The sequence below is a fragment of the Anabrus simplex genome, chromosome 4 (assembly GCF_040414725.1).
Source record: "Anabrus simplex isolate iqAnaSimp1 chromosome 4, ASM4041472v1, whole genome shotgun sequence".
NCBI classification, from domain to species: Eukaryota; Metazoa; Arthropoda; class Insecta; order Orthoptera; family Tettigoniidae; genus Anabrus; species Anabrus simplex.
In genome coordinates, this window is record NC_090268.1 from 329,567,500 (window position 1) to 329,595,433 (window position 27,934).

At 38.0% G+C, this 27,934-nt stretch overlaps 1 protein-coding gene across 1 annotated transcript in view; it reads left to right on the plus strand.

Moving 5' to 3' along the window:
- Positions 1 to 27,934, plus strand: part of LOC136872268 (phospholipid-transporting ATPase ABCA3) — a 341,741-nt gene that overhangs the window by 293,093 nt on the left and 20,714 nt on the right. Inside the window, exons 24-25 of the mRNA XM_067146089.2 lie at positions 7,025 to 7,172; positions 22,388 to 22,598. Coding sequence (XP_067002190.2) covers positions 7,025 to 7,172; positions 22,388 to 22,598 — 359 coding nt within the window. The remainder of the gene's footprint in view (positions 1 to 7,024; positions 7,173 to 22,387; positions 22,599 to 27,934) is intronic.

Genomic DNA, 27,934 nt, shown 5'->3' on the forward strand with positions numbered 1-27,934 from the left:
GATATTCTGACATGTAAAAGAACTCCTACGGGAAAAATTCTGGCACCTCGGCGTCTCCAAAAACCTTAAAGTAGTTAGTGGGGCGTAAAGCAAATAACCTTACTCTCCTTAGCACTAGTGTGCATTTCTAATATGAAATATATTCAGTAATTAATTACTTTCCAGCATAAGCTCTTCATATCTGTCCCTCTACCTAAGCTTGTGTGTGTGTGATATCCTGTTTTGATTTCTGGAAACTTTGCTTTTGGTTTGCGAAATGCCTGGTGGTTACCATTCGTATGTTCAAGACAAGATTTATTTTTCTGATAGTGGCTTCAAACCCCACTATTGGCAGCCTCCTGAAAATGGTTTTCCATGGTTTGATTTTTAAGACATTCTGTGCAGAGTCGAGGGGTACCTCTGGATTGAGTAAATAAATACATTCAAAATATAATAATAAAAATTAATATTACGTGGACAGAGTGGACAGGAAAATACCAGTTTCCAGATTTCTGTTTGTTAGGTGCACTGTGCCAACCTTGATGCAAATAATACCAGCACCCCAACTTTTCAAAGTGACTGCAGGTTGTTTACAGGCAATTGTACAATATACAGAAAAATACAAAATGCTGACTATAATAAGTTATTACAAGACAATCTAAACGTACTGCGTAAGTGAGCACACTCTAACAAAATGAAAATAAATTCGCAAGAAAAGACTTGCAATGCTCGGATCGGTTACTTTTGTAGAGAGCAACTCGTGCAAATATCTAGGAATCCTCATAAAATGGAAGTGTAAATGTAGTTACTAAAGCATACTTTGTGATGTAGGGGTTGAAAGGCAGTTCCCAGGCAAAGGAGCTGGGTTATTTATCACTTTCAAGGCCGGTCTTGGGATATGGAGCAGCCGTGTGGGACCCATACCAAACAGGGCTCATCGATGAACTAAAAATGGTACAGCAAAGGCTGCAGGGTTTGTGCTTAATGATGTAAATCCTATAAGTAGCGTGACAAGTTTAGCAGAGAAAGTTGGGTGGGACAAGGTGGGGTTTAGAAGGAAAAGAGCACGGTTGTGTGCCATATATGCAATGCCTGTAAAATAAGCTATCTTGGGGAGAGTTGAATAGTCAAGTAGAAGCCCGGTTACATACGCAGGACCTATCATTCACATAAAGTAAAAGGCAGACCACAGAAAACTCTGGTAAATATTCGTTTGTCATTCGGAGAATTGATATTGGAGCCTCACCTCAACCGCCTGAACCACTCAGCCTGGCCTAAAGAGGAAAATCACCCATCAAAGAGACTGCTAAAGAATTAATTTGTTGTGTAGCAAGTAAGTGTTCAGTACACTTGCAGGTGTGAAGTGTCATGATGACATGCGGCAGCTGGTCTGTTCCAGTAGATTGTGTTTGCAGCTGACTGCTCCAGCACAGTTCAGTACACTAATTGTGTGAAACTTGATGACAATTGAGGTTGCAGAGGAAAGAATAGATAATGGAAACAATAAACTTGTCTTTCGTACATTGTATACTCTGAATTATTAAATTACATGATATAATTGTTCATTTTTGCTCTATAACATAGAAAATTATTGTATTGACATTGTAAAACATATTTATGATTTGCAAGACCATAATCTACAGTTATGTTTCACACCTGTCAAATGACTGGTGATGGTCCTTCTAGGTATGCTTCTAATTTCAGTTTTCATTTTAAGTCATTCGCAGCTAAAGAAAAGATCCACATTATTGAAGAGGCAGAGCAAATTGGTAATCACGCTATGGAAAGAAAGTGTGATGTGGACAAAAGTTGTGGTACATGATAGGAAGACAAAGAAATCTCGTCTTGAACATACGAATGATAACTGCCAGGTATTTCACGGACAAAAGGCGAAGTTTCCAGAAATCTAAAACAGGATATGCAAATATATGACCACAGCAGTCGTGGAGCCTTTTCACAAAAGCAAGAGATGCTTCAAGAATAAAATCCGGTATCATATAAAATCTTGTGTAACTTTCTATGTGATGGTGTCCTGTTTACATGTTAAGCTCAGTCTACTCTGCCATTGGAAATATTTAAGTTATGTGTAAATGTATGTGTGATGGTGGTTTATTTATAATGTTAAGCTAGTAATAAGTCATTATATCACTCAATCTACTATAAATCATAGTATTAAGACATTGGAAATATTTAAGTTATGTGTGAATGTTCAGTATACTGTATGTGATTATCTTGTAACTATTATTGTGGTATGCTACTTATAATTGAATATTTTGTAAATTTTGGGTGAATTTCCAAGTGTATGCATTGTAATTTTTATGCTATATGTAAGGGAATATTTTAAGATATTTTCAGCAAATATCATGTTAATTTCTTTCTAATTGATTTTAATTATTACTAGTAGTTTCCCGCTGGCTCCGCCCGCAGTGTACAAAGTATGTTGTTGTTCGTTACTATCCTTACGGATGTATTTGCAAAGTTTTGAGTTAATGAAATTAAGCACATGATCTGCTGTGGTAATAGAATGTAATATTATGTCAACACACTTGAAAATACATCACACAAAGAAATTGAATTAAACGTTCTTTGGAACAACACTACACGCCGAACTGTTAAAAAGTCCTTCAAAGATCTTCGTCATGGAGACAAATGTACTCATAACTTTTCTCAGAATCTACCAATTTAAGTAGTTATTACCTCAAAAGAAAACGCTTGATCCACAGACTGTTTTTAGACCAAAACAAACTGCGTACATCAATTAGAACGAAAGATATGATTGCTTCAATGAGAAAAAATGTTGAAGAAATGAGATGTCAAATTGAATGTGCACTCATAACTTTCCTCAGAATCAACCAGTTTGAATAGTTACGAGCTGAAATGAAAGAGCTTGATCCACTGAGTGTTCTTAGGCCAAAACGAACTCTGTACGTCAGTTAGAACCAAAGATATGATTGCTTCAAAGAGACAAAAAATTGAAAAAATCAAATAATTTGAGGAAGGCGGAAGTTAAGTGATTTACAGTACCTGATGACAAATCTTTGCATGAATACCTTTCAGTTAAAAGAAAAAAAATGAAGGAAATCGGCCGTATAGAATGGATGGACCGACTGACTTTAGTTTTCATAATTTTTTTAAATATATAGTTGTTACACTACTTGTATGTCATTTTTGTCAGGTATTTTATTTCTTGTTTTGTTTTTATGCACATTGCTTCCTTTTTAATCTTCTTTTTTATTGTGAAATTTCTTATTTCAATATAATTTCTTGTAATATTTTGTTGTCATGGAATTGCTTCTTGTATTTTTGTTATGTAAATTTGTTTTAATGTTACTTCATTGTCATACTGCTGTATGTAAACATTGCCATTTGGGTAGCAAAATGCATGTAGAGGTTGATGTGGCCTTAGAACACTGGATAGCATTGTTGTTGGAGGGAAATGGACTCTGAATCTGCCATCAGAAGATAGAATACATGTTCTGCAACTTTGCACAATTCTGTCCTAATCAGTCAACCACTGATGGTGATTGACAGATTCAAGTACCTCAGCTCTGTCATTACACCTCCGCTGTGGGTTGGGGCATAGAATACCTGTTCAGTATCACCTACCTGTTTTCTATGAGATGACTAAGGCAAGGAAATGGACTATGGCATTGGAATCTATAATTGGACTCCCTGTGGGTGGGAAGGTGTGAATACAACCACAGGTAATCCCTGCCTGTAGTAAAAAGTGACTAAAAGGTCATGTGGCAGTTGGCCCCCTCTGGAGGGTTTGTTATACTGTAGACAGATTCAAAATTTAATGTGCATGCTGCTTGGGAAAGGGCCTCTTTCATGTGCAACTACGCCCAAAAGCCCAGATAATATTCAGAATGCACGTCAGGTGGGAGAATCATGTACTCTTCTGTAGTATCCAACTGAGAACACAAGTCCCCATGCAGCTGAATGCCTGAGCAGAAACCTCTTTATATACGCTATCGGGTACGTGCTTAAATGGCATCGTTAAACATCAGACTGGGCACTACCTTCCAAGCTGGGCAGATGTTGCCTCGGCTACGTGGTAGCTGCAGATTCTGCCTATGATTGAACTTGGTGGCAATAAGGGAGGATATTTTCAGGCATGGCTTTGAAACCATCAAAGCCTACCCAGGGTGGTGTGCCACCCAAGTCAATTCCATATGGGGCACAACCCCATGGGAACATGCACATCGTGAGAAGATGGGATCCAACTTCCTTAGATTCCTTGTTGCTACCAGAACCAATAGGAGTGACTTCAAGCTGGTTCAACTATTCTTCTTATTAGACACATCGAAGATGTCTACAGCAAACTTGAAAACTTGAAAAAGGATTAAAACAATGAGACACTAGGTTTCTGAAGCTTGGCAGTTACAGCACTGCATAGGAGGCTGGATGTACGGTCTCGCATCACAACGATGCAATGTTACCTTGATCTCTGACAACTTGAAGGAGACAATGAAGACATCTCATTGAAGATGCACACCGCAGCTCAGGCTGATCGGTTGCCGGAGTTCTACCCCTTTGGCGAAATCCCTGTCAAAGTGGAAGAGCACAAATCTCTGAATCTGGTTTGTGGAGTGATTTTCTACCACAGCATGATCTTGAACATTGACAATGTGCTGATGGAAGACATGAAAAACCATGGTGTGACACTCGTCAGGCACATTACACACAATGTCACTGGCAAAGACATTACCACTGATGCTTTCAGTGTCTCCTCCAAGCTGTCAGAGTTCAAGGTAACATTCTATCGTTGAGATACGAGACTGTACATCCAGCATCCTATGCAGTGCTGTAACTGCCAAGCTTCAGAAACCTAGTGTCTCATTCAAATCGGTCTGTGTGTGGTACATGTAGAAAAGCAGCTCATGGTGAGTAACAGTGCGAACCTCCGAGCAAGTGCACTAACTGCCCTGGTCTTAATTCTCCTCAGAAGATGAAGATGGCCTTTCATACCAGGAAGCATGCTAAAGTTTAATTCTTGAATGCAGCTGCCAGGACTCCATACTTCAACCTTATAGCCAGTCTATCAAGTTAAGTTTGTCATTTCTTCCAGCAACACCTGTGAAGATCGCTGTGACCCAGGCAGCAGTTGCTCGAGCTAGCTACCCCACAAAGAAAAAGGCCTGAAGGTGAGGACTTCCCAACCCAGGCAACTAAGCTATCACACCAGGCTAGGACAGCAAAGTCTCCCTCCCTCAAGAGGTTAGCAAAAGCCGCTTCCAAGCCATCAGAGACATCATCTATTAGAACTGGGAATGTCACTTCAGGCCTATGTAAACTTGAACAGAATGTGGGGAAGAAGGCAACTATTCATGCGCACTCCCTCACCCCCTCCTGTGAAAGAGAAAATGTGCTGCCCATCTGGAGGGTATGTGTCGGTGCCAGCTGGAGCACCTGCTCCAAAACCAGCATGCTCCCATTGTAGGATGAACTCCTGCCAGCAAAATGTATCCAGGAGACCTTCCAGGACCTCCTATCCCTCCAAACCCTCATTTTATGATGGGGTGATGAACGTTGAGGGTTCTCCTCCATCTTCAGCTGGAGACAGAAGCAGTGTTACGGTTGGAAACCGGAGAAGCCATAATCCACACTTGGCCCTGTTACAGGGGAATGGCGACCGTTATAATAAGACATCTTGCTGAGCTGTGCCAGTTAAACAGTCAGTTCACATGAAATATAGTCTGCATTCAAGAAACAAACTAAAATCATGATGTGGTCTTGAAATTTTATACTACACTTGAAAGAAAGGTATTGTGCCAACTGGGCTCCTAGTGGTGTTGACATCTTTACTCATGATAACTACAGCAAACTGTTCCCACTAGGAAGAGAGTTGGAGACAGTTGCGCAGAATGTTTCTTTGCCTGTCATGACTATAGTGTACTTTTTCCCACCAGACCAGCCTCTCAATATCAGTGATTTAGTTGATCTTCTTGATCATGTCCCACACCTTGCTGATAATATTCACCAATTAATAATAATAATTAAAAGTAATTTGGTAGAATCAAGAACAAAACAGGTCATTCTGATTTAATTAAATATTTTTTTCTTATGTAATATATTGCCAAATGTTTTCTAGACTGCTATATCGCTTTGTGGGGTACACACATTTCTAATTTATTAGACAGGTGATTATATATTTCACCAATTGCTGCGTCCTTCCATTCCAGTGCATTAGTCTGTCTTGAGTATCTAGTAGTCTCTGTCACCAAAATATCTGTAAAATCGCGAAGGAACTGAGCAATATAGTGCTTAATGTCTTCGCTACACAGCTGGAAATTTGCAGCATGGTTAGCCTTGAAAGGAAAACGTGGTTGAGCAGGGGGTAGTGTTCTGGAAGTATGAACTGAATTTCATACCACTATCTGGCACAGTCAGATGAATTGAGGAATCGCTTTCTTCTCCTGAATTGTCCTTGTAAACTACTTCAGAAGTATCTGACTCGCTTAAACCCTTTGTCACTCTTTTTTTACGTAACACATGAAGTACACTCAGACAGCAGTTAACAAGAAAAGGCTGCAAAAACGGCTGACTGAATCACTGACATCTGCTATGGTAGTCAGAGATATTTATCTTTTGGCAAAATAAGAACCTGAAAGAAAGATTTCTTAAACATTTGGCAGAAATATTAAGAAACAACAAGAAAAGAGTATATTTGGGTTTTTAAATTATGTACCAATTAGTAAGTGGCATGAGTGTACACAGGATTTTATATATTTGTATACTGTTTTTTATGTTAAGTGGTTAAAGGTACATACCTGTTTTCGCACTCCTCAACAATGCTTTAAACCCATCTCATAAATGGTGGTGGTGGTGGTACAGAAGTACCGTAAGTGTTTTAGTCTTGAAGGGAAGATTAAAAGTTATTCTGATCCGTTCCACACTGTACACCTAACTTAATGGTTTTTAAGTTTTACAAAATTTTCTATTTAGTTTCCTATCCCCCTGTGAAATGTATTGTATCTGCTGTAGCTAAAAGGGTTATGAATATCTCTAAACTTTTTTTTTCTCTCTCATTGTTTTTTCACAGTATCTAGCGGAGATTGGCTATTGTCCGCAGTATGATCCTCTAATAGATTGCTTCACTGGTTGGGAACTTCTGAAGTTCTTTGGACGTCTGCGAGGTGTTCCATCAAACAGACTTTCTTCTGAAGTAAGGAAATGGATTAATTTACTTGGTAAGTGTACAAAATAAAAGTATGCTACTTAACACTAGTAGCTGAGCAATTATTAAGTTTTGGCTCTTCCAGTAACTGTAAATAATGTACACTGCTTTTTTTTTTTTTTTTAATGTATCACTGCTTCTATGATAAGTATGTGATATGTTTAATGGACTCACCTCAGGCTATCTTCAATGTTTTCATCCATAGAATCAGGTCTCATTTTATTTTCTGTGTTGTTAAGCATGAAGTAATGTAGTTATGTTAATGACTAACATATTATTATGAATTATCTCAAGATGTATTGTCCCTCCCCCATAGAGTATATTAATGAATATATTAACTTGTGGAATTTAAATTATCTTGTGAGGAAGACTGTGCAAATTGAATTACCATTCTAAGATCTGCCATGTTCACAATTTCCATATTGCTCATATTGTCATCGTCCTCCTCCTCCTTGCTGCTTCTCTAACAGACAAGCCCCTGCTATACCATTGATGCCAGACTGGACGACTTCAGTTGAATAATTTATGTAGGGACAATGACCAAATTGACCTTATAGTTCTGCACCATGACATGCTGTAAAACAACAAATGGCAGGTATTAATACACCAGTACTAACGAGGGAAGTACCCCAGCTTGAACGGCTAAAACTGACGGGAAGTACGCTTAACATACAAAGATACGTCTGTTCTACTACCTATCAAGGGCATTTATCTGTAAAACCCCGCATTAGTGTACAATCAGTGTTTGGAAGTTGCGGCGTACAAAGATTGCAGAAACACATTTCGTAGCAGAAACTACCGTGCAACAGGCACTTCGGGCCATTATAGTAACAAACATGTGGTGCAGTATCATCTGGCAAAAGATTGAACACGTGCTTGCAACAAGAACTCTTTTAACACATGCAGTACCGTATTGACATAGTCATCTTTCCCACAATAGAAGATACTGTGTTGTCCTTTATTCGAATGCCAGAGTGATCACACTATCAAACGAAGCAACAGGAACGTCCACATCATAACCTGCTCTTTTCCATGCGTATGTCAACATAGGTCTGTATCTCGGTGCATATGGTTGTAGATGACGGAGTGAAGACGGATGATGAAGTATCGATCATGTAACATGGCCTGCGTAGTATCAATTCGCAAACGTACAAAATCAACAAGAAGTCTGACAAAGAGCTTGTATTGCCTAAAAAAAATATACATCCAGAGGTTGACAGTATTTGGTTGTCTTTGGTGCCAATATCTTTAATGTAATATCTTTCTTTGGAAAACATTCTTCAATGACACTGTAGTCTTTGTGTTCTGACTAGGAATCTCAAAGTGATAGACCTCTCTCACCAACATGTTCAGCGAGGACCAAATTAAAGAAGCTCTTCATATGTGCTTTAGTCATTTTTCCAGTTATACTTGCTTCAACCTGGATGTTCCGTGGACACATTGCTGTCAGTTTTTTTTCTACCTGCGGACCAAATGTTCCATCTTTTTCCTGCAGGCAAATGTAACGCTTGTTTGCTAATTTGCCATTCATGGACACAGCCACATCAATTGTGTAACTATGCGTAGAACTATGCACAGACTGTACCAGACCAGCTGTTGATTTTTCCCCTCTGTTTGAAAGTGTTGCAGAAGATGTTAGTTCAGAAGAAAATAGGCTCTGATCACTATTCCACATGCATTCCTTCATTATATTTCCATCTTGAATAAACATGTTCACGTCTGCCACAATTGTTTCTGCTGTTTGTATAACAACATGCTCTTCTTCAATCTCTTTGCGACCCATGAACATAGTGATATGTCTGGACGAAATATTATATTCGTCTTTGAAGACCATGACAAAATGCAACGAAGCTTTAAAATTGTCCAGAGAAATTACTCTAGCAGCCTCCAGAGCCCACGCTTGAATGTGCCAGTAGTGGACCACTGATCCATTAGCTCTGTCAAATTGTGCTTTTACAGACTCTTTTAAAGCCTTCAATTTTAATGGGTTTTCTTTTTCCCTCCTTGAACAGACCTGGGTCTTGCCTTTTCCGCGTCACATAAGTACGAACACGTACTTTTACAGATAAATGGTTTTGATAGCTATTGACATTTGTACAACTGTATACTTTAAGCCCACTTTCTGTCGATTTTAGCCGTTCAAGCCGGGGTACTTCCCTCATAAGTGATAGCGATGTCAGTCAACACACAAGGCAGGCAAAGTTATGCCGTATTTACGAAGAAACACAAGGTGACTTTGGCCACCTGTCATTTTAATTTACAAATTTAAAAAGTTTAAAAAAATAAGTAATTAATACTTGTTATATGTACTGAACTAAAGAATATAGTCGCATCAACTTACCTTCTGTTTTGTAAGGCTGCACACTCAAAAGTTCCACAACATTCATATTTACATTATTGATAGTTATGTAACAGCATTACCTGTTTTGACTTATCAACAATGTCTAGTGTGCCAGAACAACAGTGGTGCCAAGGTTACAGCCGAAAAGGTTGATCCAAGTGCATTTCGCACCTTTGACTTGCTCTTTAACCAAGTATTTTGAAGAACTGAAACATTTTCTGTAAAATGTTGGCATAGTCATGGTGGGGGTGAGGGTGGCGGTGGTAAAGAGACCCCAGTTGACGGTATCCATTTTCTTTTGAAGGTTCATTCCTTTATTTTTCATAGTGACTAGCACAATCTAACAAATCTCTAGCTGGAGCTAAGCTAAAACCACTGCTTTTCTTTTATTCAAATCCATCCTGTGTGATGAATAGGGCCTGGCACTGTGTGAGCCTGCCTAGCTTCGTTCATATTCAACACATGGTGCAGCCAGTGTGAATAATTATTCAATTCTCAGTCAGTTGTACACATTGCGCCACATGTCATCAGTATAAATGGGGACTTAAAGATATTATGACGAACAGCATTATTTTAGTTCAATAATTTTGTTCTTGATTTGAGGAAGATTTTACTCTTACCCAGCATGTTTCTTGCCAATTATATGTAATGTTATTCCTGTCAGCATTGATTCTACAGGTCTCTCCAAATCCTCTATTTGCAACTAGCTCTGTAACGTTTAGTTAAATGCCTCTTCGCTGAGTATAACTTCATCTCATCGTTACAAGTGCTCTCCTGTCATTGTTCTCTCCTGTTTGTAGTAGTATCATTATTGTACTTTCATGTCTGTTGCTTCCAGCTTATGAATATGCCATTTCATTATTATCTTTTCATTCCCATCTATTTGTAATTTCTTTTTGTTTTCCCTCAGCTGCTTTTCATTACTTTTGGTTTTATTTTGAGAGATCTTCCCTCATTTGACTAGCCTTCTTATTTTATTTGTACTTCAGCTCTATCACTATATATTACCCATTCTCCTGAGATGAGAGTGCAGGCCCACTGCATCTTTGGTGGCCTTCAACTTGGATGGTAGGTTCTGCCCGCCAAGCACAGGCCGTTTCATTTCTGCATGTAGTAGTTTGGCTACCCCTGCACGTGCCTTTGTTCTATTAATAGCTAAGGAATGTTGCTGTCCTATCCTCAGGTATAATATTATTATTATTATTATTATTGCCCATACCATTCCCTCTTATGTACTTTAAGTCTTAAAGTTAGCAGCAATATTCTACTTCACTTGCATGCCTTTCTGTTTGCTGTCGCTTGGGTTTGTGAATATGATCACATTAAGAATCTGCTTTTAAAGGGTCTTAGATTGTGAATTACAAGTGAAAGTGATAAGGAAGAGAGTGTGTGTGATGTGAAAATCTCTAATTTGAGTTCATCATTTGCAAGTGATGGTGAGATTAAGTACAGTTGATTTAGCACAGTTAGAACTAAAACATGTGAGAAAGGATGGAGGCGAACTGGCTATGAATGGCAGGGAAAAGCAGTCCAATTTTTTGTTTGTTCATTTGTTCACTCACTCACTGGGAACTGTGTTTTGGCTGGCCCTGTAGTCTAGGAGTAGTGAGCCTGCCTTTTACCCGGGTGCGAGGGTTCGATTTCTGACCAAGTTAGGGATTTTTACCTAGATCTGATGGCTGGTTGGAAGTATGGTTAGCCTATATGGAAACAATTACGAGCTGTCTAACAGTGAGTTAACGGTCTTGGTCTAGAAAGCTGAGAATAGTAGCAAGGAGGATTTGTTGTTCTGACCATGCGTCGCTTCGTAATGTGCAGGTCTTCAGGCCGATCAACAGTTGCTTGTTAGGCCAAGGTCCATTAGGCACCAAGGGGTTTGTATTTCTCCTCTTTCTGTTGCTCCCTCCTCTGTTGCTGACCTCTTGTTGTGTTCTGTTTTATGTACCTGTCTTTCTTTATATGAGTACTAGCAAGATACCTGTGCTTCACTACGGTATTATACTACCAATTTAATGGTCCGTTATTGGACATTATAAATTTTCCAGCTAACTCATTCTTGGTTGCCTGCGTTTCGCCCCAATGTGATAAGTTGTGCTCATCAGTTGGTACTTAGCACACCCACCAAGACGCATGGCTAGTGCATACCGTGGAGGCCACTGCATAGGCTACTTGAAGCCACCAGCATTGCCAATGCACTATGAGAAACTTTGTCTCACTTCAAAAATTGATGCCTGCCTGGCCATCAGATGACATAGATGTTGATTCCCACAGGGAATATGAAATATTTCTGGCGATACGAGTGGTATACTTCCGTGCATTATTGACCTCATTATAGATGTGAACAATTGCACGGTCTATATCATTCCTATCATTTATTTCAATTGTGTTTAAATTTTTATTTATATGCCAGGAGAATCTGCTGTAATCTAACTAAGTTCTCCAAAGAAAAAGATTGCTCTTGAAAACGAACCCAGGAAAGATTAAAAATGATGGGTTTATGATCAGAATCAAGTACATTATCAACAGTAAAATCAACATTTCATATGAATATTTCATATTCCCTGGGGGAATCAACATTTATGTCGTCTGATGGCCAGGCAGGCATCAATTTTTGGAAGTGAGACAAAGTTTCTCATAGTGCATTGGCACTGCTGGTGGCTTCAAGTAGTCTATGCAGTGGCCTCCATGGTATGCACTAGCCATGCGTCTTGGTGGGTGTGCTAAGTACCAACTGATGATCCCAACTTAGCACATAGGGGCGAAACGCAGACAACCAAGAATGAGTTAGCTGGAAAATTTATAATGTCCAATAACGGACCATTAAATTGCTAATATAAATTTACTCATTCAGGACAAATATTTCATATTCACTGTGGGAATCAACATCTATGTCAACGGTATCTATATATTAAAAAAATTGATGAAAACGAAAGTCAGTCAGTACGGCCATTCTATCTGGTCGATTTCCTTCATTTTTTTTAAACTGAAAGATATTCATGCACAGATTTGTCATCAGGCACTATAAATCGCTTAACATTCGCCTTCCTCAAATTATTTGATTTTTTCAATTTTTTGTCTCTTTGAAACTATCATATCTTCGGCTCTAATTGAGGTACGGAGTTTGTTTTGACCTAAGAACACTCAGTGGATCAAGCCCTTTCTTTTGAAGTAATAACTATGTAAATTGGTAGATTCTGAGAAAAGTTATGAGTACATTTGTCTCCATGACAAAGATCTTTCAAGGACTTTTCAACAATTCAGCGCGTAGTGTTGTTCCAAGGAACATTTAATTCAATTTCTTTATGTGATGTATTTTCAAGTGTTTTGTTGACATAATGTTACATTCTATTACCACAGCAGAGTATGTTCTTTATTTCATTAACTCGAAACTTTGCAAATACATCCATGAGGATAGTAACGAACAACACCATAATTTGTACATTGTGGGTGGAGCCAGCGGGAAATTGCTAGTTATATTGAAATTTATAATTGAATGCTTAACGTTGTATATATAATCCGCCGAAATTCACGATCTGACTCGTTTTCTGAGAGATTACGGCAAAATTCCTCCATTTTTCAATCTTTCTTTCCAGCAATCGATTTCGTACTTCCCGGGCGAGCTCCTGGTATTCCGTCCGTTCAGTTGGGTCCCTAAATCTTTACCATCTTTTGCTATAAGCATTTTTAATATGGATCAAATGAGGAGATCCGGCGTGGTGTTGTCTTGGGCGCCTTGGCGGTACTGAACCACGGCCGGATTGCATTCGTAGTCATTATCTGGCCAGGAGCCATTTCCAGCGCGGTCCGCACATTTTGACGACGGTCCATAATATTATTATTATTATTATTATTATTATTAGGGTGGGTGATATTAGTTGAATTTAAATTATTATTATTATTATTATTATTATTATTATTATTATTATTATTATTATTATTATTATTATTATTATTATTATTATTATTATTATTGATGTTCTGGATCCCGCAGAAAGATGCAAGACCGCTACTTGGTGGTAAATTACATCTGCTGCCATTGTCATTGCTGACAACATGACCAGCACCATTGTTGCGCGTAGGCAAGTGCACTGGATTTCTGGCAATACGAATAATATACACCCGTGCATTATTGACCTCATTATAGATGTGAACAATTGCACAGTCAATATCATTCCTGTCATTTATTTTAAATGTGTTTAAATTTTTATTTATATGCCAGGAGAATCTGCTGTAATCTAACTAAGTTCTCCAACGGTAAAGATTGCTCATGAAAACGAACCCAGGAAAGATTAAAAATGATCAGTTTATGATCAGAATCAAGTACATTATGAACAGTAAAATCAATTGGTCTCAACTCCTTTTTCACCCCACCGCCGTTAAGTTGATTTACCCCACCATCACCACTAAGAAAGAAGGTGTGTTTCTTTATGTTTAAAGGAGATTCCAAATACCAATTTTCATGTCTGTAACAACTTTAGATTTTATTAGATGTAAATATTCTCATACAATTAATTCAGTTAATTTTTCTATTCTTTCGCCCCCCACCCCCCTTCATCGGATTTTCCTAAATCAAAGGAATACGTGTTTCTTTATATTTAAAGCAGATTCCAAATACCAATTTTCACGTCTGCAACATCTTTCGTTCATGAGTATCTTCGTACAAATAATTCAACTACTTTTTCAATTCGCCCCCCCCCCCCCCCTTTAAGTGGATTTCCGAAAACAGAAAATACATATTTCTTTATTTTTAAAGGAGATTCCAAATACCATTTTCACATCTGTAACATCTTCAGTTTTTGAGATATCAGTATCCTAATAAAAATAATTCAACCTCACTTTTAGTCATTTTTATCCCCCACCCAGGTGTATTTTCCGAAAATAAAAAAAATGCATGTTTCTTTATTTTTAATAATAGAGATAAAAATTCCATTTTTCACTTAACGTTAAGTTTTTGAGATATACTGTAGACATGCTCATTTAAAAATTTCACCCCCTTTTTAATTCCCCTTAAGTGGAATTTCCGAAAACAAATCACCTTTGTGTTTCTTTACGTTTACAGGAGGTTCCAAATACCAATTTTTACATCTGCAGCATTTTACGTTTCTGAGATATGCTGTAGATATAGTCTTTCTAAAAATTCACTCCATTTGTCACTCCTGGTTAACCCCCATTAATTGGATTTTCCAACAAACAAACAAAAAGTGTTTTTTAAATTTTTTAAAGGAGATACCAAATACCAATTTTTAGGTCTGTAATATGTTCAGTTTCTGAGATATAAGTATCCTCATTAAAGGCATTCAAACCGGGCGAGTTGGCCGCGTGCGTAGAGGCGCGCGGCTGTGAGCTTGCATCCGGGAGATAGTAGTTTCGAATCCCACTATCGGCAGCCCTGAAAATGGTTTTCCGTGGTTTCCCATTTTCACACCAGGTGCGACGTAAAGCCCCTAGCAAAAAAAAAAAAAAAAAAGGCATTCAAACCATTTTTCACCCTTTTTCACCCCCTCCTAGTGGTATTTCCAAAAACAAAAAAAATATGTGTTTCTTTATTATTAAAGGAAATTCTAAATATCAATGTTTACATCTGTAAACTTTTAAAGTTTTGAGATATAGATACACTCATTTTATAAATTCACCCCCCTTTTCACCCCCTTAGCAACGGAATATCCAAAAATCCTCCCTTAGCAAGCACCTACATTGTAATATAAATGTATACTTAAAATTTCATTTCTTTATGTCCAGTAGTTTTGACTCGGCGATGATGAGTCAGTCAGTCAGGACATGTTCTTTTATATATATATTGTACCAGGAAAAGTTGTGGGCAAAGGGCATGAGTAGGACCTCAGGGAGTGGAACTTGGTTTTGGAGCCGATACAGAGTAGGATAGACTCGCAGAGCGAATAATAGATGGTTAAAAAATCGTTTTTCAAAACAATTTATTAATTCTTCACCCTGCAATATGATTATTGACTTAAATCTGGCATTGAAATTAAGAATATGAAAGTAATCTTCCTGAATTCTGTTCATGAAAATGGCATAAATATTACTGATTTCAAAGTCTTTCATATGTGAGAATATGAGGTATTGAATTTCCACCTAAAGTCTTTCTAAACCTAAGCACACACTTATAATTGTAAGTTGATATGAGAAATTAAATTTTGGTTAATAGTTTTCAGTTCTCAGTTCGTCAACCTTGATATATAGCACACTTGAAAAGCCTAAAGTCTTTCTACGAGATATGAAACTGAAATTTGAAATTAAATTAATCACTTCTGAGAAATTATGAGAACTCTGAAATATTTGTTCACACGCGGCACTGAAGTTTCCACTGTTCACAAATTAATGAAAGAAAAAAAAATTTTTGTCAGTTTGTTACTACTCACTTATGGCAAGAAATGTTGCTACAAAATGTCGAAGGATGGACATCTGGAATGTTCCGTGGAGAATCAGGATCGGCGATGTTCCCTTGACACACCATGTTGACGTTCCCGATGAAGTGATGACGGCTGGAACTGGATCATGTAGAATTGCAGCTCGTTAGGGTGATTTTTCGCACACGAAAAATTCACTTAGTGCGAGTAGTTAACACCGACACTGTCATTGACTGTTGAACACTATTTATGGCGTAATTGAAAGAATCACAGTCCTTCCTGTATGAATTACTATTTACAGTCGTTATTGAAACGTTCATAAATGCACAGTTCACACTTGAAAAGGCAAGTCGATAATCACAGTCTTTGAACACAGTCATTAAGTCACTAAGAATTATTTTCTGCTTATCTTGTTCCTATAATGTTATATTACCTCAGAAAAGTTCTTAATTTTCACTCAAATTACTGTAAGTCGTATACTGACGTGGCATGAATAAAGGAATACAGTTCAATACTCGAAAAGAAATGAGTTCTGGTGATTCTACACATTAGTTTCTGCAAAAGTTCAAAATCATAAGTCTACACGTAATGACATATTCTGTGAACGTAAAATAGTTAATGTTTACACTTCAATAAGTTCACTCGTATTACATTCTTAAATGTCTTTAGGATTAGACTGTAGTCGCGACGCGATATACTAAATATAGTGCGACGTCTTTTATAATTCTGTCGGCGATATAATTTCGCGTTCCGGAAATACGACGGAAAGTACTTTCACCGTGACTGCGCGAACATACTGTACGCGGGCCGGTCTCTCCTCTGTCTCACTCACACAGCTGTCTACTCGTCCTTGTACTGGCTTGCTGGCTGGCTGGCCTTGGCATATATAGATACCAGCGCTGGGAGGGGTAGCATCTCTCTCGGCCATGTGACCGTGATTACGTAATTTCGTTGAAACTTTAAATTATTATAACTCAACAACCATGGGATGAATTAATTCGAAATTCACAGGGATTAACTTTTATGACGTCCGCTATAATTCAGCGTTTGTCCCGTTGAAATTGGTTAAGGTGTTAAAAAGCTGGTAAAAGAAAAATTCTTTCGAGAAATATCTCTAGGGGAGGTGAGCTTCAAGCGACAGGTGACGTCACTTGACTCCGCCTAGTGCACTCGTAGGGTCTGGCACATACTGGAACATTCTTTACATAGATGTTCGTACGTCGGTCGGATCTTTTTATGCTGAAGTAATGTTTCTTTCAATTAATATGGACCAGGACCTAGGCTTTCCTGGTACATCTTCCCCTTGGTTGGACGAAAAGAAAATACGCAGGATTTTCTTTTCCAGGCTTTACTCTTCCTGTGGTACATATTGTCATTTTATGAATTAAGTTACGAACTTCTCGATATTTCTCGGGTACGGGATATGGTTTCTTCTGATAAGGGGACAAGTCATGTACATCAAGATGATATTCATAGCCAGCTATCTCTCCAGGCTTGTCATCGAATACACATGCAAATTTCTGTAGAACGTCATTTTTAGCCTCCTCCAATTTTAATTTAATTTCCGGGTCTTCAACCACACTGGCTATTGACATTATATAGTCCGGACCTATGATGGAGTTCTCATTGAATAGGGACTCTGCATCGTCCTCACTTTGGTCACCCTTTCTACTTTCCGCTACGGCTGGCGCAACCTCACTTACAGCGGGCTTAATAATGTCACCACCGGCTTCTTCGAAACGGGCTCCCTTCTCTTGAACTTCCAGGTCACTTCGTCCTACCAGCTGTAGTCCTACGGAATTATTCTTGAATCTTACGAGGTTGGCATCATAGTCGATGGTTCCTTTGTATTTGATCATAAAATCTGATCCAAGTATTAAGTTGAAGTTAAGACGTGATACTACTAAAAATATGTGTTCGAATGTCTGACTGTTAATTTTAAACTCTAAAAATGCCTGGGATTTACATTTAATAATTTTATCAGGAACTATCCCTCTTACTTTAATCTGAGCTGCAGGCAATAACAAAACATTGTTCTGATCTTTAAGCGAGTCTACAAGCTTATCAGAAATTAAAGAAGCTTGCGCTCCAGAATCGATGAGCGTAATCACCTGTAGGTTGCCTGTGCGTACTGTTATGACAGGTAGTGAACGTGTAATAATTGGCCTTAGTGTTTGTGCGTCTTCGAATAGTAATGCGGAATCGTCAATATGCCAGTAATTGATAACAGCAGTACAATAATTTGAAATTTCGTCCTCATCGTGTTCTGTAGTTAATCTCCCTATTGCGAGATCGGCGTTTTTTTTTTTTTTTATAGCGCCTGTTGATTCAGGATCAGGTGATCTTTGTTCTCTTGGTCCGAATTGACGTTGGTATTCCAGGGATGTAGCTCCAGGCTCATCAGGATTACGATTTCTCTCCCTGATGTATTCCCGTGTATCCTTCCATCTACTTTCAAGTTCTCGTCGTCTGGACTCACGATTTTCTTCAGGAGTGCTTTCGTGCTGTCTCCATAAATTCCTAGGTTGGTAAGGGTGTCTATCCTGATTCCTCTGACGTCTGAAATTCCGGAATCTGGTTGGGTTGGTAGGGCTTAATCTGCCTTCTTCACGTGTCCTGGGTTCCTCTCTCTCCGGCGGTTTTATTTCCGCAGAATTCGTATTTATTTCTCAATTCCTGTTAGTTTTCGGACTAGATTGGGTATTAGCCGTATCTAACCTACGCAAAGTAGCGTCAAAATGCTCCAATGTTTTAATGTTGGCAGCGACTAGTATTTCTTGAACATGAGGCGGATATTGAAGTGTCAGGATCTGAATAAGTTCGATATCTGGCAAAGGTGGATCTAAAAACTGGAGCTTCTTTAATTGCATTAGGCAATAATCGGAATATCGGGAAGTATTGACTGAAGTATTGTATTTACTAGAGTAGAGTTGCATCTTGACAAGGTGCTGTCTTTCTGAATCCCAAAAGCGTTTAAGAAGTGCCTTTTTAAAGTCGTCATAGTTTTTAAAGTTGCTCTTAAAAGCTATGAACCATGATAAGGCTCGTCCTTCTAGAAGTTTGGATACTACTCTAAGTTTCCTATAGTCATCTACCCTATTCTCTTCCAGGTAATCGTCGACATTTAACAAAAATTCTCGAGCAGTATACTCGTCACGTCCTGAAAATTTGACTGGTTTGTCATCTGGTACTTTAATAAGTGTTGTTGTGCTGTGTACTTCCCTCGACGAACCAGGAATTGTGACGTCAGTCGTATGTTCTTTGAGTTTAATTTGATTCATTTCTTCAGACAAACTTTTAATTTTAGAATTAATTGAGGTGTCTAAATTTGTTATTTCATTTCTCAAGTCAGTTTTAATGACTTGTATGTCTTTACAGAAAGCAGCTATCTGGGTATGCGTACTGTCTAGCTGTCCTGTAATACGCTTGTCGAGTTCTCCTTGCGTGCTCTTAATTAATCCTATCTCTCTTCGTAATTTACCCACGTCGCTCTTTAATGCATCTCGTAAGGTTTCCTGTACCTGAGCTAGCTTTACTTGAGTTTGTGAGATGTTACCATGGGATTCTTGAAATTCAGTCCGTAAATCTTTAAGTTCAGTAGAAAATGCTTGAACGGAAGGAAGAACATTTCTAAGATCTTTGTCTAAAGACTTGACGACCTCTGTCTTTATTTCCTCCTTGATAAACTCTAAGTTTTCAATAAACTGATCCCGCATGTTTTTCAATGTGGCTTCGACTTGTGCACTAGAATCAGTAAGTTTCTTTTCGAGGCGAGTTCCAGCTTCACGGAATCGTTGCTCGATAAGGGCACTAGATTCAGTGAGCCTTTTATTAATGACTTTATCCGCTTCAGCAAACTTAGTGTCCAAGGTCCTGTCAATTTTAGAAGTTAAGTCTTCAACCTTACTATTTGACTCAGTTAACTGCGCTTGAAGTTGAGTATTTTGTGCCTGCATTTGTTGTTGAAGTTGAGTATTTTGAGCCTGTAGTTGAGAATCAGACTCTACCATCTGCGCCTGTAGTTGAGAATTAGAGTCAACTATTTGTGATTGTAGTGCGGTTATTTGTGTGTTTATTTGAGCCTGCAATTGGGAATTAGACCTATCAATCTTAGCATTCTGATCGTTAATGCTAAGCCTGAGAGCTTCGATTGCTGCAAGTAAGTTATCCATGTTTCTGGAATATTCGAATAAGTCAAATACAACAAGTTCTTCGTGTTCGTAATGATTGCAGTCGGATCCTGTACTCAAAATGCAATTTATTATGACTTGAGTCGAACCCTGAATGTTGCGATTATTACTGGCGCATCATCTATTATTATAGCACGGCTCCAAATCAAGTCCTTGAAGTTGCGACGTCATCTATTATTATAGCACGGCTCCAAAATTGGGCCCCTAAAGTTGCGGCGCCATCTATTATTTTACTATCCTCTCTGTACCAGGAAAAGTTGTGGGCAAAGGGCATGAGTAGGACCTCAGGGAGTGGAACTTGGTTTTGGAGCCGATACAGAGTAGGATAGACTCGCAGAGCGAATAATAGATGGTTAAAAAATCGTTTTTCAAAACAATTTATTAATTCTTCACCCTGCAATATGATTATTGACTTAAATCTGGCATTGAAATTAAGAATATGAAAGTAATCTTCCTGAATTCTGTTCATGAAAATGGCATAAATATTACTGATTTCAAAGTCTTTCATATGTGAGAATATGAGGTATTGAATTTCCACCTAAAGTCTTTCTAAACCTAAGCACACACTTATAATTGTAAGTTGATATGAGAAATTAAATTTTGGTTAATAGTTTTCAGTTCTCAGTTCGTCAACCTTGATATATAGCACACTTGAAAAGCCTAAAGTCTTTCTACGAGATATGAAACTGAAATTTGAAATTAAATTAATCACTTCTGAGAAATTATGAGAACTCTGAAATATTTGTTCACACGCGGCACTGAAGTTTCCACTGTTCACAAATTAATGAAAGAAAAAAAAATTTTTTGTCAGTTTGTTACTACTCACTTATGGCAAGAAATGTTGCTACAAAATGTCGAAGGATGGACATCTGGAATGTTCCGTGGAGAATCAGGATCGGCGATGTTCCCTTGACACACCATGTTGACGTTCCCGATGAGGTGATGACGGCTGGAACTGGATCATGTAGAATTGCAGCTCGTTAGGGTGATTTTTCGCACACGAAAAATTCACTTAGTGCGAGTAGTTAACACCGACACTGTCATTGACTGTTGAACACTATTTATGGCGTAATTGAAAGAATCACAGTCCTTCCTGTATGAATTACTATTTACAGTCGTTATTGAAACGTTCATAAATGCACAGTTCACACTTGAAAAGGCAAGTCGATAATCAGTCTTTGAACACAGTCATTAAGTCACTAAGAATTATTTTCTGCTTATCTTGTTCCTATAATGTTATATTACCTCAGAAAAGTTCTTAATTTTCACTCAAATTACTGTAAGTCGTATACTGACGTGGCATGAATAAAGGAATACAGTTCAATACTCGAAAAGAAATAAGTTCTGGTGATTCTACACATTAGTTTCTGCAAAAGTTCAAAATCATAAGTCTACACGTAATGACATATTCTGTGAACGTAAAATAGTTAATGTTTACACTTCAATAAGTTCACTCGTATTACATTCTTAAATGTCTTTAGGATTAGACTGTAGTCGCGACGCGATATACTAAATATAGTGCGACGTCTTTTATAATTCTGTCGGCGATATAATTTCGCGTTCCGGAAATACGACGGAAAGTACTTTCACCGTGACTGCGCGAACATACTGTACGCGGGCCGGTCTCTCCTCTGTCTCACTCACACAGCTGTCTACTCGTCCTTGTACTGGCTTGCTGGCTGGCTGGCCTTGGCATATATAGATACCAGCGCTGGGAGGGGTAGCATCTCTCTCGGCCATGTGACCGTGATTACGTAATTTCGTTGAAACTTTAAATTATTATAACTCAACAACCATGGGATGAATTAATTCGAAATTCACAGGGATTAACTTTTATGACGTCCGCTATAATTCAGCGTTTGTCCCGTTGAAATTGGTTAAGGTGTTAAAAAGCTGGTAAAAGAAAAATTCTTTCGAGAAATATCTCTAGGGGAGGTGAGCTTCAAGCGACAGGTGACGTCACTTGACTCCGCCTAGTGCACTCGTAGGGTCTGGCACATACTGGAACATTCTTTACATAGATGTTCGTACGTCGGTCGGATCTTTTTATGCTGAAGTAATGTTTCTTTCAATTAATATGGACCAGGACCTAGGCTTTCCTGGTACAATATATATATATATATATATAGATTTGGTAGTTAGGATATCAAAGATACATTTGTATTAATTATCAATGTCATATTATTATTCTGATTTTGAAAACAAACGCACATATATGAGAAACTGTCTTGAATTGTATTTGCAGAGAACTATAGAATATTGATATTTACTTTATAAGATATGAAAGGAATTCCATCTTGAACTGTGGTATTTTTGTTGTGATTTTCAGACTTGACAGAATATCAACATAGACAGTGTGGGACATACAGTGGAGGCAACAAGCGCAAACTAAGCACAGCCATGGCACTGATTGGTAATCCTCCAGTAGTATTCCTGGATGAACCTACTAGTGGTGTAGATCCTATGTCTCGTAGGAAACTTTGGAGTGCTTTGCTCAGGATCCAGAAGGCTGGCCAGTCCATTGTGCTTACCTCTCACAGGTTAGGAACAATACTGTGATTTTATAATTGAAGCTTTCACAATCTGAAATTATACTCATATTCTTTTTGGGCTACACCATGGAAGAAATTATACAAAATATGAAAAAAGGCATTAATATTTCAATTCTTTATCAGGAACATAGACGAATGAAATAGCATTGGTCGTCAAGATGTGTTCTCTTTGCCTTGTGCACAATATTGAGACCATATTTGGAACATGCACAAAAGCACAACAACTTCTTGGACCAACTAAAGATAGGATACCTGAACCAGAACATCCCGGTGTCTACAAGATTCCATGCACTTGCATTTAAGTTTACATTGAACAGACATTAAGATCTGTATCCACATGCATCAAGGAACACGACAGATGCATTTGACTTAATCGGTAAGTCATGCCACGACGTCATGTTAAAAGATACCAGAGTACTGACTCGAGTGAAAAACATTGGTTCTAGGATTGTAAGAGAAGCAACAGAAATACAAAAACATCTTTGTAATTTCAATAGAGATGCAGGTTACATCGTTAGCACAGCTTGGTTCCTGGTAATTGCTTCGCTTAAGAGATCAAAAATGGTCTGCAGCACAGAGCGCACATCTTGATGACAAGAGCTACTTCGTTTGTCAGTTGTCCTAATGAAGACTGACCTAGGTCATCAAATTATTAAATGAGAGGGTCTGCCCAGTTCAACACAATTTTTATTATACTTTTCAAGTACATTATTTCACAATAGGAATACATGTTTGGCTCCATCATGGGGACATATTCAGTTCCTTAATGCAAAACTCATATTACCAAAAATAGAAGCACATTCAGGTACTTAACAAAAGTGTTTTTTGTGTTATGTTGCACATGAGAATACTGTAAGTAGTGTCATTAAACACCAGTATTGGTAATCTGTGTCAGAGGTGCCAACTTTTGAAGGGGGTTATCAGTAATTCCATTTTTAACTCGTGCACCGCCCCCTCCCCCTCAAAACATTTACAAGTAAAATCAAAGCGCCCCTTTTGCCCTTTCCTACAGCAATCTATTCTAAAGTATATCACATTACCCAATAAAATTTGCTCACTACCTGTTAGTTCTGTGATAAGAAATTCTTTGTAGCTGGTTTTGCACCCAGCAGCTGTTTTTCAGTGTACTGTAGGTTTCCTTGAAACATACTTCCCGCTGAGATGACATTTTCGTTTTCAGAACCATAAGCGATTCCAGTGTAGTTGTACTTAATGTAGGCCTGAATTCTGTCTGATTTTTCCTAACAACACTGAAAACTCCTTCTGTGAGAGATTTACTGTGAGGTATACTTAATACTGCAAATAAAACATTGCTTAAGGTTTTATACTTAATTTGTCCACTTTCATTTTTAAGCTCTGCAGTGTTGCCCCAGTTCACATCAGTGTTAGGTCCATGTACTATATATTCAGGGAAAGTATCACACTGTTAAACTCTTTCTCTTCAAGTTTGTCATGTTCATTTTCCTTCACCAAACTTGGGAATCTTCAAACAAAAATATTCAAGAGATGAATAGGAAATCTTCAAGTTCACGTGATGAAGAAATTCATCAAGGGGAAATTTCCTGATAATGTAACTGCAGGCTGCCGTATAAAATTCTCTTACAGAATTATAATACATCTCTTCATCACAGTCATTATCTTTCAAGTACGCCCTGGCTTTTGCTCCCATTACAAAGTCCTCATTGACTTTCTGGTATTTCCTCCTCTTGAATTCAACACTCAAAAGGGAGGTAGATTCTGACTGAATAGAACATCGCTGAACAAATCTGACCGATAGGTCAGTTAAAAGACCAGTAAGTTTCCTCCTAAGTAGATGTATGGCTGGAGCAGAAATACATTCACTGAGTTAAAGACAGGAAGTGTACTCTGACGAAAGTAGCAAAACAGTTTTGTGTGTGGGTCTTGTATGAAAGATTTTACAGGTTTAAACTGCTTGGTGCTCTCATTTTTATGGTGGGGCTTACTACAAAACATGAATATCAAAGCTTCCCACTGCTGAAGAACTCTATTAATAGACTGAAGAAGCGAGAGCCAGCGGGTACTGACATATTTCTAAATTTTGTGACCCTCTGTGCCACAAACAGCCTGATATACTTTCAACTTGTTTTGCCTTTTAGAACTTTCATCAAAATAGTAATATAACTGAACCAAAAAGTTCTCTATATTGACTGGTAATTGGGCCGCTGTTATTTGTGCACAGATGTGTATTAGATGACATGAACAACCTGGGACACAAATTTGGCAACACCTTTATTTGCCCCTATCATTGAGTATGCATTGTCAGATAAAAAAGAAATGCAATTTTCCCATGGAATGGCTAAAGAAGACAATTCATAATTAACAGAAAATTCCCTCACCTGTATTGTCGGTACTCACTAACAATTATTTAACATTAAGAATTTCATTCTTTGAGTTCCGTATTGAATCAAGATTCACAATAAAGAAAGATAAAGATAAGATCCACCTTTTCAGTACTGTATATTACGTGAAAATTTTTACATTTCTGTTAAATCATCACGTTCATGAATTTTTGGTACCGGTTTCAACAAAACTATGTCATCATCAGCCTAGGACAAATTATACAAAGACAATAAAATACATTGATCATGACTCTTATAGTAATATCACAATAGTAATTTAGGAAATATGATATAAGCTGATAGTCATTAATATAATAGTGGTCTTTTTAAGGTGTACACCTCAGTATTTAGAATTAAAAAGAATGAATGACCTGTTAAAAGAAAATATGGTTTTTATAATATATATTTGTAGTAAAATATAATTTTCAGCTTTTGAACTATTATATTTTTATCTGTTTGATTCATTTTTAGGGAGGCTTTACAGCCATGTTTGACATGCTAAAAGAAGAGTCATGATGGGGTTAGATATTTTTCACCAATAGAGCATGCCAAAAATGTCCATGGGAATTCAGAATTTTCCATTCGGAATTGCTAGGTGGGCAATAATTCCATTGTGGAGATTTATCTCCCGTATGCAGTTATCAGACTGTGCCTCTTATAAGGGCTGCTGATAAGTTCACCTGCATACACCCCAGCATCAGTGGGTAGGGTCTGACACATCCCACTCTGATGAGTCTAGTGTCAGACCTAAGACGAAACGATGGTTAATAGAGCAAACTCCTGAAAAGCCTTACATCTGATATGTTTTTGACATTTTTGACATGCTCTATTGGTGAAAAATATCTAATTATCCCCCCATAGGAATTCAGAATTTCCATTGCCTTTGAATGTCGACAAGAGAGCTCACAAGTGCACATAGCAAGAAAACAATGCCGAAGATCACATTTTGTGGCAAACTCTTCAGTTTTCTTATTCTAATAGCATCACTTAACACAACATAAGCATACTGTATGTATCATGAAAACATATATCAAGCACCAGTAGAAAAGGGATAACCTTCTTGCTAAAAATTTAGATGATAAGATGTTCCTATAGGGCACCTGAAATATTTGTTCCGAATGAGTACATTTATAATACCAATATAGTTGGACCATTATTGGATATTAGATTTAGATGTGAATAGCTTTACTGAAATTTAACCAGATGAAAATATAATCTAACCTCAGAAGTCAATGATGTGCTCTACCATATCATGATGTGTATCACATTCTTACTTAATTTCAGTGTAAGGTATTAAAATTAAGTGATAGTTTACTTAGCCTTTATTTCTAACGAGTTAACAACTGCTGTTGGCCATGTTATTTGTTAAACACATGTTCTCCTCTTTCATTTCTGATTTTCTTTTCGGAACAACAGTTGACGGGTATCACTAATAGACTCCAACATCACATTCGAATGTTGAGCGCTCGAAAGTGCACATAGCGAGAAAACAATACTGAAGATCGCATTTTGTGGCAGACCCTTCAATTTTCTTATTCAGACAGTCACCTAACCTAACATAACCATACTATATATATCATGAAAACATATATCAAGCGCCATTGGAAAAGGGATAACCTTCTCGCTAAAAATTTAGATGTAGATAGCCTTACCAAAATTTAACCATACTCGAGAAAATATAAAACAACCTCTGAAATCAATGATGAACTATGCCATATCTTGAAGTGTATCCCATTCTTTCTTAATTCCAGTATTTAGCATTAAAATAAAGTGATCGTTTACTTTAGCCTTTTTTTTTTTTTTTTTTTAACGATTTAACAACTACTATTGGCCACGTTATTTATGCATTTGTTACAAAAAACGTGTTATCCTCTTTCATTTTGAATTCTCTTTTAGAGATCAGCAGTCGACAGGTATTACTAATCAACTCCGACATCGCCTTTGATTTAGTGTTGGCTACCAAATGCGATTCGAAGCAGTGTATTGATTCGTTCAAGTGTCCGAGTGAATCGATTCGCAAGAACAGTGAGCTCACGGCACACGATTCAGCTGATTTGCAGCAGACAATGCTGAGTGGCTCACTCGCGGATCACTGAGACACAACACACACACACACACAGTTCATTATTGGCACACTGAACATTGGCGGGGAGCCAAACTTCCACTGTGGACAAGACATACAGAGCCATGGCACACTGACAGAATCGTACGCTATAACAGCCTGTCATTCTCAGCTCATTTGAAAACAATACCCACGTTCATTCACTGTCCTCTTCTTGCAGGGAGGTTTAAATAATAGATGGATTTATTTGCAGTGTTAAAAAGGTAGTCAAAGCATAGCTTAATTCCAAAGTACCTCGTCAATAATTCTATGTATTAGTTTAATGAATCAGTATTTTTATAAAGTAGTTGACATTCGACAATTAATTCCATTCAGCTCTCTAGCCTACCCTATCACTATGAGTCATGCTCATGACCAATCGAAATTGTCTGTTTTAAATTGGGAAGAACCGGTCAGTATTTTCTCAGTTCATGTGTTGCATCATTGTACAATACTTCGGTAATGTCAGACTCCATGGCTAAGTGGTTAGCGTGCTGGCCTTTGGTTACAGGGGTCCCAGGCTCAATTCCTGGCAGGGTTGAGAATGTTAACCATCACTGGTTTATTCCCTTGGCATGGGGACTGGGTGTATGTGCCGTCTTCATCATCATTTCATCGTCATCACAATGCGCAGGTCGCCTACGGGAGTCAAATCAAAAAGACCTGCATCAGGCCTCTCCGGAGGCCACACGACATTTCATTTCACTTCAGTAATAAAATCACGAGATCACCAGTGTACGTGGACAGTAAGTGAACTGACTGTTGCAATAGCTTAAATAAAAGTATGTTGAATCAGAAAACCAGTGGGCTACTGTACATCTCGGGTAGCCTATACAAAATATGACGATTTAAAAAGTCCTCTG